Source organism: Cebus imitator, unplaced genomic scaffold (genome assembly GCF_001604975.1).
Source record: "Cebus imitator isolate Cc_AM_T3 unplaced genomic scaffold, Cebus_imitator-1.0 Scaffold943, whole genome shotgun sequence".
NCBI lineage: Eukaryota > Metazoa > Chordata > Mammalia > Primates > Cebidae > Cebus > Cebus imitator.
Genome location: NW_016108258.1, coordinates 50,880 through 63,461, shown reverse-complemented (window position 1 = coordinate 63,461; position 12,582 = coordinate 50,880). Strand labels below are relative to the sequence as shown.

General features: G+C 42.4%; 1 protein-coding gene across 4 annotated transcripts in view; it reads left to right on the top strand.

Annotated features, from left to right (window-relative positions):
* Positions 1-2,633: 2,633 nt before the first annotated feature.
* Positions 2,634-12,582, top strand: part of ZNF449 (zinc finger protein 449) — an 18,395-nt gene continuing 8,446 nt past the window's right edge. The window contains exons 1-4 of one of the 4 annotated variants that reach the window (XM_017521033.2): positions 2,634-2,729; positions 3,122-3,198; positions 4,893-5,346; positions 7,004-7,208. In XM_017521033.2, the coding sequence (XP_017376522.1) occupies positions 4,993-5,346; positions 7,004-7,208 (559 nt within the window). In that variant the 5' untranslated portion in view covers positions 2,634-2,729; positions 3,122-3,198; positions 4,893-4,992. Of the gene's footprint in view, positions 2,730-3,121; positions 3,199-4,892; positions 5,347-5,978; positions 6,085-6,655; positions 6,787-7,003; positions 7,209-12,582 lie in introns of those variants that run through there. The other 3 variants (XM_037735737.1, XM_017521034.2, XM_037735736.1) reach the window with 3 other exon arrangements.

Sequence of the window (12,582 nt, the reverse complement as noted above, 5' to 3'; positions counted from 1 at the left end):
TAGTTTTAGTTTACAGGGATCTTGATCACCTTTCTCTTCCACAAGACAACACGCTAGTTTATTGCACTGATGCTAATTGGACCTAGTGAACAAGAAGCAGCAACTATTCTATACTTCAATGCTCCTCTAAGTATCCACTGGCTCAATGACTTTCATGCTGTTTTGTAAGTAACAGGCTCTTCCGAAAACACTTCCGTGCTTGGTCCATGTCGTGTGATGTAGGAACCAACCTGCCATCACTTATCATCACAACAGGGCTCAATAGAAAAGAAAAATCATGACAGGAATCTGAGGGTAAACAAACAGAAAACCACAGTCTGTCCCTTTGGATCCAACAAGAGAAAGGGATGGTTTAAACTCAAGGTTTTTATGATGCCATGACCCTGAGTGAATGTGTGTATGTGTATGTGCTTGTGTGGAGGGTGTGGAGAGAAGGCCCATTTCGGTACACACATGTCCCCCATAGGTCTTCTGTCCCTCCCCCACCTTCTCCAGATGCTCCTGTTCCTCTCAATGAGACAAGCTTACTTGGGTGGCCCTGGGGGCAGTTACCCCAAAGCCTCAGTACCAAAGTAAGTTCACAATTAACTAAGACCCATCTCTGCAGAGGAGACCAGACTGCTGCCCCTAACCTAATAGCAGCTCACAGTTTCAAGCACTAGCTGTGTCCCAGCAGTGTGATTACCACTGACATACTGCTCTCCCTTTAATCCTCCAAACAACCCCAGAAGGATCTATCACCCTTTCTGCATTTGACCAGTGCAGAAAGTAAAGTCCAGCAAGCAAGAGTCACTTGCCCAAAGTCACACAACTAGAAGTTGAAAGCCCCGCTTTGATCTACCTCCAGAGCTGACGCTATGACAGCGACACTGCCTCCCCGTGGAAACCAAAAGCAATAGCACACTCTTCCCTGCACGGGGAAGAAATCTGGAGGATGCAGAATGTTCCAGAGAAGACTACAAAAAAAAAAAAAAAAAAAAAAAAAAAAAAAAATCACTGGCTCGTGTAAGGTCTACTCAGGGCAATCAAGAAAATCTGAATGAGGAACTAAGACAGCGAGATGTCTCAGTCCTCTGGACTCACCAGACCCAGAACCCTGTGAATAAAGGGGACGCTGGGCCTCCTTGAGAAAGATCACAGATAAAACCTTTCTCTCACTCACCTATTCCCTCCGTTTCACAACCTCTCTCTTTTAAAAGTCATACATATACTTTAAAAGAATCATAGATTTTTCACAGCTCGCAGGTTGCAGCTTCTGCACCCTTCTGTGGACATCCTGAGACAGGATAGTCAGGAACTGCTCCAGCACCAGCAACTCCAGAATGTGCTCCACGGTGTACATCTCAGGCCGAAGTCACCCATGGCAAAACTCTAAGAGCCGCCTGCGGGTGTCCCGGGCACCAGCAGCCTATTGGAAGCAGAAGCCTCAGAATCACAGTTGGGAGGCCTCCAGGCTAGACTCTGAGTCGGGCGGGAGCAACAGGAGTTCCTGGCTCCAGGTGTAGGAACTTCCATAGTTTTCCTCTCATAGAAAGGGAACCCCTTCCACTCGTGGGAGCCCAGGGCAGACACCACCGTCAGGCTCCCAGACCACCTTGGCCACGAAACCAGATGTGACCGCCGGCGAAGGCACCAGGGACCAGGAGGGAGGAATGATGGCTTCAGCAGGAGTCTGGCTTGCCCGGGTTTGAAGTTCCAGGCGGTGAGCCCAACTTTGAACCTGGCGGGGCTGTCTCCAGTGACTTGGCCTCACTGGGCTTGGGACATTCTAGCTCCTGCCCCCGTCTGGCTTCCACCAGGGCCTCCGGGAGGCACAAGAGCAGGCAGCTTTCTCATGTCTGTCTTGGACCCATGCAGGACTAAGCTCCCGGTCCACACGCAGAAAGCCCTAGCACTTAAGTTTGGCGTCCACAGACCAATTTGTCAGCTTAGGATCAATGTTAGGGCTGGGTTTCCAGAGCGACACCACCGCAGCAGGGGGCCATTGGATCAGGTCTCCCCGCAATTCGCAGCTGACCAACCAGAAAAGAAAATTTGGCTACAGAACCGGGACCAGCGAGGGACCAACTGGAAGACAAGAGGCGGGCCCCGCAGGCAAAACTTAAGACCCCAGAAACCTCTGTGGCTTTTGAAGGCAGAGGGGAATGGGCGGGGTCGCCTGATCGAAGCTCAGGTCCTAAAGGTGGGGTAACCAAAAAGCAAATCCAAAGCCACTGTGAACTGCAGGCGGACGACCGGAGTAAAAATCTCCAGGATGGTTTATTAAAATGCGAATCTCTGGGTTCCTGTGAGATTCAGTGCGTCAGGGTAGCGGGTGGAGCCCAGAAATATGACTTTTTAACAAGCTCTCCCTACAAATTCTCCCCACACAGCCAGGTTTAAGAATCACTGACCCGGTCATAACAGATTTAAAGGTGGTCTCCACCCGCTCCAGTTACTCCAAGGCTGAAGGAGGAGAAGCGCTCACTTGGATCACGACCCGGGGTTCGCCCCACCCAACACCCTGGGACTAAGAAGCGCTTAAACAGGAAACGGGAGCCTTTCCAAAACAGCTTGAGGCTGATTGGAAACCAGGAAGAGTCCCAGCCCCTCCCACGTCAGCATCCCTGTAGGCGCACAGCGCGGCGGGCGACGTGTGGCTTGCCGGGAGACGTAGTCCTCAGTGCAGCCCCGCGCCTGCGCCCTGGGCAGTTGCCGGTGAGCTTGGGAGAACCGTGGGCGCTGAGGCGGTGAGTCCCGGAGCGGCCAGAGGGCGTGGCCGTTCCCTGGGGTACGGGTGCGGGCGCGGGTAGCGGGGCACCTTTCCCTGGCCGGTGCCATCCCAACTGGGTGATTCCAGCTGTGTCCCGGGCGGCGGGAGTCGGGAGGACTGGTGGGCGGCGGGCCCCTATCCAGCCAGGGTCTCCTCCGCCACTCCCTGCGACCCGACCGGGCCTTCCCGGGAGTCCTCCCTAGCTGGGAACTCCCCTCCAGGCGGCTGGACTTCGTCGCCCAAGACCAAACAGAGGCCGTTGCCCGAGACGCTAGCATCCGATTTTGTACCAGCTTTTAGACTTTTCAGGGACGTGTCACTCTTGCCGTTCCTCGACTGCTCTCTTCACACACATCGCTTTCCTTATAGGCCCTATGAGGGTGGATTCTCTATGAGAAGGTTTGGAGAGAAATCACTGCTGCCATAGTGAAATGAACGTTTCTCTGGTAAGGGTCCATCAAATGAAACCCGGAGGGTCAGTTCCCTGGTAGACGTGGTGGAAGGTTTTGGGTCAGTCAGGGAAGGGCTGGCCAGCTGTGAGGCTGGAGCGGATTAACGGGTGGGTCCAGATCCAAAAACAGCACAGTTCCTGGATGCCCTCCAGCAACGGTTAGGTGCCTAAACTCTGGGAAATAGAGGCTCCCTAGAAATGACTCCTGACAAGCAATAAATTTTAATTGAGTGCTTCCTCTGTGCCAGGCACGCTGCTAATTGCTTTTCATGCAATTGGATCCATGCTGAACATTTTACGAAGTACATGCTATGATTATCTTCATGTTACAGAGGCACGGGATGTCAGGGTCACACAGCTAGCAGGTTATCATATCTAAATCGATCTGCTAAAGTCAGCCTACCATCATGGTAAAGGGGGATAAGAGGACAGAGTGCTGATTTGGTTTGACTGGGTAGGAAGAGAGTCATGAGTATTTTTTTCCCCTTGAATCCTCTCTAGAGAAGAGGGCAACTACAGCAGCTGTCTCAGCAAATGCAGAGAGAGAGGACCCATGGCACATTGGCAGATAAAGATCTTGAGACCTGTAGAAACATGTGTGTGACTATCTCTGTGACTTCAAAGACTACACTAAGAACACTTTGATGTGTTTAGACCTTTTGATTGCTGGAGAATGTAGATTTTGACCTAATCACCAGTTCCCTCTGGCATTTTCCATGTGACCTTACACAAGTTGCTCGATCTCCCTAAGCCTCAAACCTCAATTCCCTCATCTGTATCCAGGGGATAATACTAGTACCTAGTTCCTAAGCTTGGGTGACTAATTAATTGACTAATCTATGCAGAATGCTTAGAACAGTAACTGGCACATAGCATGAACTTAATAAATATCCTTTTGTTAGGAATGCATAACAAATTCCTAATGGCCTCCCTATTGCAGTGTATTTCTCACATAGGAGATCCTCCTGGAATGCTATGGCGGAGGGGAGTGGGGAAGGAATGGCATGGGGTTGCTGGGGGAATTGCACAGACTCCAGGAGGACAAGAATGAGAGATGGACAATTTGCTGCCTTTGCAAACCATGGCTCTACCTAAGTTCACTTTGATTGAAGGCTTTTAGCGGGTACTTAAAGCTAGATGGACTTTCAAAGATTTGTTGGAAGTATTAGTATTCCTTCTCCATTTCTTTTGAGATCTACATATATTGAGAAACACATGACAGTTGGAATTAAATTGGGATGGGATTAAATGCCAACAGATTTATAAGGGTTCATTTTTTAATAAATTCAGGGTCCTTAGCCTGGGATCATGGAATTCTAAAGCAGAACTTTAGACCTTTAGCAGTGATGTCTATTAAGCATTTGTAATTTAGCTAATATTACTGAGAAACTAAATTTTTGACTAAACTTAAAGTGTCATATGGGGCTGTTGGCTACCGTATTGGACAGCAAGCACAGTTCTACAAGGTCCATAGATGAGCTTTGAGATTTTTATAAACTTTTGAAACTAGATGGAGAATAGTATGTATGTGTATTTTTCTAGGAAGTGAGTCTGATTCATCAGATTCTCAAAACCAAGAGAAATATCATGAACCACTTTAGGTCTTTGGTAAAAAAGAAGTTAATGAAGGTAAGTAAGCCCTCTTGTGACCACTCCTGTTTCTCGTTTCTCATTTTTTTCGGTCCTCAGCTGTAGGTGGCTCCCTCCCACCGCAACAATTTCAGAGAGAAGCAAATCGGAATCTGATAAGTGAGGCTCCAGATAAACTGTAAACTGCTGGAAGTGGGAGATGGCTGTGGCCTTGGGTTGTGCAATCCAGGCATCCTTGAATCAAGGCTCTGTGTTTCAAGAGTATGATACTGACTGTGAAGTCTTCCGTCAGCGCTTCAGGCAGTTCCAGTACAGAGAAGCAGCTGGGCCTCATGAAGCATTTAACAAACTCTGGGAGCTTTGCTGTCAATGGCTGAAGCCAAAGATGCGCTCTAAGGAACAAATCCTGGAGCTGCTAGTGTTGGAGCAATTCCTAACTATCTTGCCCACAGAGATAGAGACCTGGGTGAGGGAGCACTGCCCAGAGAATAGAGAAAGAGTTGTGTCACTCATAGAAGACTTACAGAGAGAACTTGAGATACCAGAGCAGCAGGTAAGAAAAGAATATGGGATCTTTGTGATTGGTCCTCAGGAAATAGCTGAGGCAGCTGAGAGTAGACCACACATTTGTCTCTGTGTCATTCCCCAGCCTCAAGATTTCTCCAGAGTCCTTTTCCTTTTTCTCTTCTGCTGAAGTCAGCAAATGAGTCAGTGCTTTTAACTCTATCAGACTCAATTGCCTTTCTATAACAAATGGTTTATAATGTCCACTTTCCTATGCACAAATGAAATTCATAGACAACATAATCTACCCACATAAATCAACTCAAAACATTAGTAAATTGCTCCATGGCCTGAAGGCCAGTTCTAGCCGTAGTCTGTTTCTCTGTACTCTGTACATAAGCCATAGCCTGTTTCTCTGTACTCTGTACATAATGGTTTTTACCTTGTTAAAAGGTCATTGGAAAAAGAACAGGAAGAAGGAGAAGAACTGACAGTGAATGTGGCCCACAGACCCTAAAATATTTACTATTTGGATAAAGTTTGCCAAACCTGAGTCAAGTCTAGAAGGAATATAAAGGAAAAGAAACATAGTGTGTTATAAACTGATAGGGATTTGTGCACATATATGCCTGGGCCTGACCAAATGTCATGAAGTTATCAGATGCTTACATCTATGCTTAGAATCACTGTGAATGGAACAGCCAGAAATTCAGACTGATACAGCTCAAGTACTACGAACAGTGTTGCTGCTCATCATGTGATTTTCCAAAGTGGCATACGACTCTTGGTAAATCTGAACAATAAGCAGTGTAGTCTTTGCTTTTCACAGTACTGTATTCCTAGAAATTTTTATTTGTGCTGAAACTATGCAAAACAAAGCAAACGATTGTACTTATTTGACCAACAGGGTGGAGTTCTTGACACGATCTTTTTACTCACATGAATGTTTGAGTGGGACATTCCACACTTGGTAGGGACCTGGAACAATTCTGCGTTATACATTATGTTCCATTAAATTCTGATAACTACCACCTGTCAGCATATTCAAAACTCCCCATGGGTGCAGTGGCACTGTCTGCCATTCAGAATGACTGTGCAAAGCCTCTTTTCAGAAGTTCCGTGACTGAGAGAGGGCAGTATCTTTGGGAAAAGGGAGCAGGATCTTCCAGAGGGGCATCAGGGATGTTCCAGTCTTGTCTATGGGGGTTCTCTGCAGGAGCTGTTAGCTTCAGGGCTCCTGAACAGTAGTCTTCTGAGGCTTTCTGTCTCCCTAGGGTACTTGGGTTGGTGGTTACCCTTCCTTTCTCTGTCTCCTTGGTTTTGTTTACTATATAAGATTTTATCTTCATGTGGTCTAGACATTTGCTGCCGAATACAGTCACTTCTAGTCATGTACAGCTCTTGAGCACTTGAAATATGGCCAATGCAAATTGAGATCTGCTGTAAGTATGAAATACACACCACATGCAGAAGACTTGGTATGAAAAAAGTAGGTGAAATATATCACTAATAATTGTTCATATTAATTACATGTTGAAATGCTGATTGTTTGCATTGGATTAATACGTACTATTAAAATTGGCCTTTTTAAAAAATTTATTCATATGGCCAGTAGAAAATTTAAAATTACGTGCATGATTCTCATACAATTCTACCGGGCACTGCTGGTCTAGACTTGAGAGTGATGGTTCTGGCATTTCCTCCAGGTTGATATGCATGACATGCTCTTGGAAGAACTGGCACCAGTGGGAACAGCACACATACCACCAACCATGCACCTAGAGTCACCTGCACTCCAGGTAATGGCACCTGCCCAGGAGGCCCCAGTAGCAGAGGCATGGATTCCACAGGCAGGGCCACAGGAGCTGAACTACGGTGCTGCTGGAGAATGTCAGCCCTTTCTAGACCCTGGTAAGGCAAGGGATTTCTCTCCTTTCTTTTGTTTCTGTTTTGAGAGTTCAGGAACTCTCAAGGGTTGGGGTTGGGTTAGAAATACTAATTACTTAATGGAAATGGACCGCTCAAAGAAGAAGAAGAAATCTCTCTGCGAATAGTAGGTAACAAAGCACTTTGGATAGAATCCTGGGATTAGGAATCCTTTAAGCTAATGACCCTGATAAGGAGTCTTTTGATCAAGAATATTACACAGGAAAACTATGGGAGTTTGGATTCTGGATAAGGAATAATTTCTCAGCCCAATTTTAATCAACAGGAACTGTGATGTTGTGGGCCTCAAGGGCCTCAGTTGCCTTTATGACATCAGAGCCTTATTCAAACTTAATACTTTAGTAATATAGTCTCTTTAGATCCTGTAAGATCAACCGCTTACCACAGTCTAAAGGAAATATCTGCCTCATTAAATAAAAACCTGTTACATATTACAGTGTTTCTCAAACTGTAGTAAGCAGACCATTCACAGCATGAACACCAAGGGTGCATGTTTAGCAAGCTCTGCAGGTGAGTGCTACACGCACTAAAGTTTGAGAACCACTGGCCCGGACACCACAGAGGTTAGTTCTAGAAGGAAAAAGTCCAAGTGGAGAAAGGCAGCAGGATCACGTAATCCGGGTGCTCCTATATTTTATTCCCCACTGAGATGTTCTTACCCAGTGTTCCCTGTACCTCTTCTACCCCTTGCATTAAAGCTTTGGCCCAGCTGTGGCCAGAATCCTCTCCCCCCACTCCTCCAGGCAGTTTTAACATGTTGGCACATTCAAGAGCCTATTAAATACTGAGACCACAGAAGACACATAAAAATGAAAATAAGTTGAGAGTTATCCAAGTTATATATGTCTGATCCATCCATAACTAGCTCAGTGCTCCCTTTCCACATCATGTTACTAGCCTGCTGTTGACTGGAAGCCTTACCAATAACATCAATGGTCCATTAACACATATTTTGTATGTTATATGTGTCATATACTATATTCTTACGGTAAGTAAGCTAGAGAAAAGAAAACATTATCAAGAAAATCATAAGGAAGAGAATATATTTACTATTCATTAAGTGGAAGTGGATCATTATAAAGGTCTTCATCCTCATCGTCTTCACATTGAGTAGGCTAAGGAGGAAGAGGAAGAGGAGAGGTTAATCTTGCTGTCTCAGGGGTGGCAGAGGTGGAAGAAAATCTGCTTGTAAGTGTATTTGTGCAGTTCAAACACATGTTGTTCAATGGTCAACTGTGTATTCTAGATAAAAGTCCCTTATTAGACATATGATCTGCCAATATCTTCTCCCATTTCACTTTCTTGATAGTGTCCTTTGTAATACAAAAGATTTTTTCATTTTGATGAAATCAAATGTAATTGTTTTTTCTTTTGTTGTTTGTGCTTTTGATGTCTTATCTAAGTAACCATTGCCTAATCCAAGGTCACAAAAATTTTCCCCTGTGTTTTCACCTAACAGTTTTATAATTTTAGCTCTTACATCTAAGAGTTTGATCTAATTTTCATTAACTTTTATATAAGTTAATGAGATAGAGATCCAAATAATATTTTTTTTCTCATGTGGACATCTAGGTGTCTCAGCATTATTTGTTGAAAAGGCTATTCCTTTTATATTGAATATCCTTGAAATCCTTTTCAAAATCAGTTGACCACAGGTATATGGTTTTATTGCTGGATTCTCATTTCTATTTTGTTGATCTACATGTCTATTTTTATGGAAGTACTGCACTGTCTTTGTCCATTTGTGTTACTATAAAGGAATAACTGAGGCTGGGTAGTTTGTTAAGTAAAGAGATCTAATTGACTCACAGTTCTGCAGGCTGTACAAGAAGCATAGTGCCTGCATCTGATTCTGGTGAGGGCTTCCGGAAGCTTCCATGCATGGCAGAAGGCGAAGGGGAGCTGGCATGTGCAGGCCGTATAGCGAGAGGAGACGAGAGGAGGGAGGTGCCAGGCTCTTTTTAACAGTCAGTTCTCATGGGAATTAGTATAGCACGTGAGAATTTTATTTCTTACATTCCAACCTAGATACCTTTCATTTCTTTTTGTTTTCTTAGTTGCTCTGCCTAGAACCTCCAGTACAATGTCAAATACAAGTGACCGGAGTGGGCATCGAGTCTTGTTCCTGATCTCAGAGGAACTGTGTTTAGTCTTTCACCATTACTTATGATGTTAGCTGAAGGTCTTTCCTAGATTCTTTTTATCAGGATGAGAAAGTTTCTTTCTATTCCTAATTTGAGTATTTTTATCAGGAAACTGATCAATTTTGTCAAATGTTTTTTTCTCCATTTATTGAGATGATCATGTGATATTTTGTTACTTGTCATTCTATTGTAATGGGGTATTACCTTAATTTTTGAATGCTAAATCAATTTTGCATTCCTGGGATAAACACCACTTGGTTTTGATGCACGATTCTTATTATATGTTGCTAGATTCAGTTTGCTAGTATTTTCTTGAAGATTTTTACATCCATATTCATAGGAGATTTTGATGTGTAGTTTCCTTTTCTGGTCCTGCCTTCATATAGCTTTGTTATCAGGGTAATAACTACCTCATAGAATGAGTTAGGAATCCTTTCCTCCTCTTCTATTTTTTGGAAGTATTTGTGAAGAATTGCTATCTTTTTCTTTTGTCACTTGTGCTTTAGATGTCATATTTAAGAAACCATTGCCTAATCCAAGATCACGAAGATTTATACCTATGCTTCCTTCTAAGAATGTTATGAATTTATCTCTTACATTTAGGTCATTGATGTATTTTGAATGAATTTTTGTTATGTGATATGACATGGGAGATCAACATCGTTCTTGTGCATGTGGCTATTCAGTTGTGCCAGCACCATTTGTTGAGGAGACTATTCTTTCTTGAATGATCTTGGTACTTTTATCGAAAATCAATTCACTGTACGTGTAAAGGCTTATTTCTAGACTCCCAATTCTATTGTATTAACATATATTTGTTTCCTAATGCCAGCAAAGTGATTTGGAAAGTATTCCATTTTCTTCTGTTTTTCAGGAGGAGATTATGTAGACTTGGTTTTGCTTTTTTAAATATTTGACAGAATTCACCAGTGAAGCCATTGGTGCTTTGGCCTTTTGTGGGTGGGTGAGGAGGGGGGTGTGTATTACTAATTAAGTCTCTTTACTTGTTATAGGCCTATTCAGATTTTCTATTTCTTCTTGAGTCATTTTGATTACTGTGTATTTCTAGTAATTTGTCCATTTTAATTTTATTTATCTAACTTATTTTCATACATTTGTTCATAGTATTCCTTTATAATCATTTCTATTTCTCTCTCTCTCTCTCTCTCTCTCTCTCTTTGGCCGGTCATCCAGGCCAGAGTACAGTGGCATGATCTCAGTTCACTGCAACCTCAACCTTAGGTGATCCTCCCACCTCAGCCTCCCAGGTAGCTGAGACTACAGGCATACAGCACCACTCCTGGCTATTTTTTGTGGAAACAAAGTTTTGCCATGTTGCCCAGGCCGATCTTGCACTCCTGGGTTCAAGCAGTCTGCTTACCTTAGCCTTCTGAAGTGCTGGGATTAAAGGCGTGAGCCACTGTACTGATCCCTCCTTTTTATTTCTGTAAGTTTAATAGTAATACCCCCACCTTTGTTTTCGATTGTAGTTATTTGAATTTTCTCTCCTCTTCTCTTGGCCAGTCTCTCAAGGATTATTAACTTTGTTGATGTTTTTAAATAACCAAACTTGATTTCAATGCCTTCCTCTGTTGTTTTACAATTTGCTATTTCATTAAATTCTATTCTAATCTTTGTTGTTTCCTTCTTTCTGGTTGTTTATGGTTTACTTTGCTCCTTTCACAGTACTGTAAGTTGGAAGAATAGGTAATTAGTTTGAGTTTTTCTTCCTTTTTAATATAGGCATTCAGAGTTATAAATTTTCTTCTAAGCAGTATGTTAAATATATCCTTTATATTTTGTATGCAGTATGTTTATTTTCATTTATCCCAAAATATTTCTAATTTCCCTTTTGACATCTTTGACTGATTGGTAACTTAGGAGTGTGTTGTATAATTTTCACATATTTTTGAAGGTTCCAAATTTCTTTGTTATTTATTTCTAATTTCATTCCATTTTTGTAGAAAAATATACCCTATAATTGTGATCTTTTTAAATTTCAGAGCACTTGTGTTATGCTGTAGCATCTTGTCTGTCCTAGAGAACTTTCTATGTGCGCTTGTAAAGAATGTATAGAATGCTGTTGTTGGGTGGATTGTTCTATGAATATCTGTTATGTTTAGTTGGATTATACTATTTTCTACATCTTGTATTGTTGATCTTCTGCCTAGATTTTCTATCTAATAGTGCAAGGAGTTATTGAAGTGTCTCACTACTGTTGTTGAATTATCTAGTTCTTGTACTATTTTTGTCAGGTTTTGTTTTATATATTTCAGTACACAGTAATTAGGTGCACACATGATTGTAATTGTTATATCTTCCTGATGGATTGATATTTTTATCATTATAAAAGATCCTGTATATCTTAGTAACAGGTTTTTTGTTTGTTTGTTTTAATGTCTATTTTGACTGGCTGTCTTGTGGTTGCTACTTGTATGATATATCTTTTTCCATCCCTTTACATTCAATCTGTTTGTATCTTTGAATCTAAAGTGTACCTCTTATACACAGTGTATAGGTGGATCTTTTCTTTTCAATCCAGTCAGACCTTCTGTGCTTTTATATGAAATGATTTAATCTATTTACATTTAATTTTATTTTTGATGTGGTTGGATTTATATCTGCCACTTTGCTTTTTGTTTTCCATATGACTCAAGTCATTTTTGTTCCGCTATCCCTCTTTTACTTCTTTCTTTTTCATTAAGTAAATATTTCTCATGTAATATTTTACTTTAATAATTTTATTATTTTTAAGTTATTTCTTTAGTGGTTTCTCTAGGATTTACCATCTACATCTTATCATTGGTTTTAGAGTTATACTAACTTAATGCCAGTGAGATATAGAAACGTTTCTCCTATGTAGCTCTATTCCCTTTTCCTTTCTTTGTGATATTACTATCATATCTGTTACATCAAAAGTGTTTTTTTTCCCCATTTATTTTATTGCATTTTAGGTTTTGGGGTACATGTGAAGAACATGCAAGATTGTTGCATAGGTATACACGTCGCAGTGTGATTTGCTGCCCTCCTCCCCATCACCTACCTCTGGCATCTCTCCCCTTGCTATCTCTCCCCAGCTCCCCACCCCCCACCGTCCCTCCCCTATTTCCCCCCAACGGACCCCAGTGTGTAGTGCTCCCCTCCCTGTGTCTGTGTGTTCTCATTGTTCAACACCCGCCTATGAGTGAGAACAT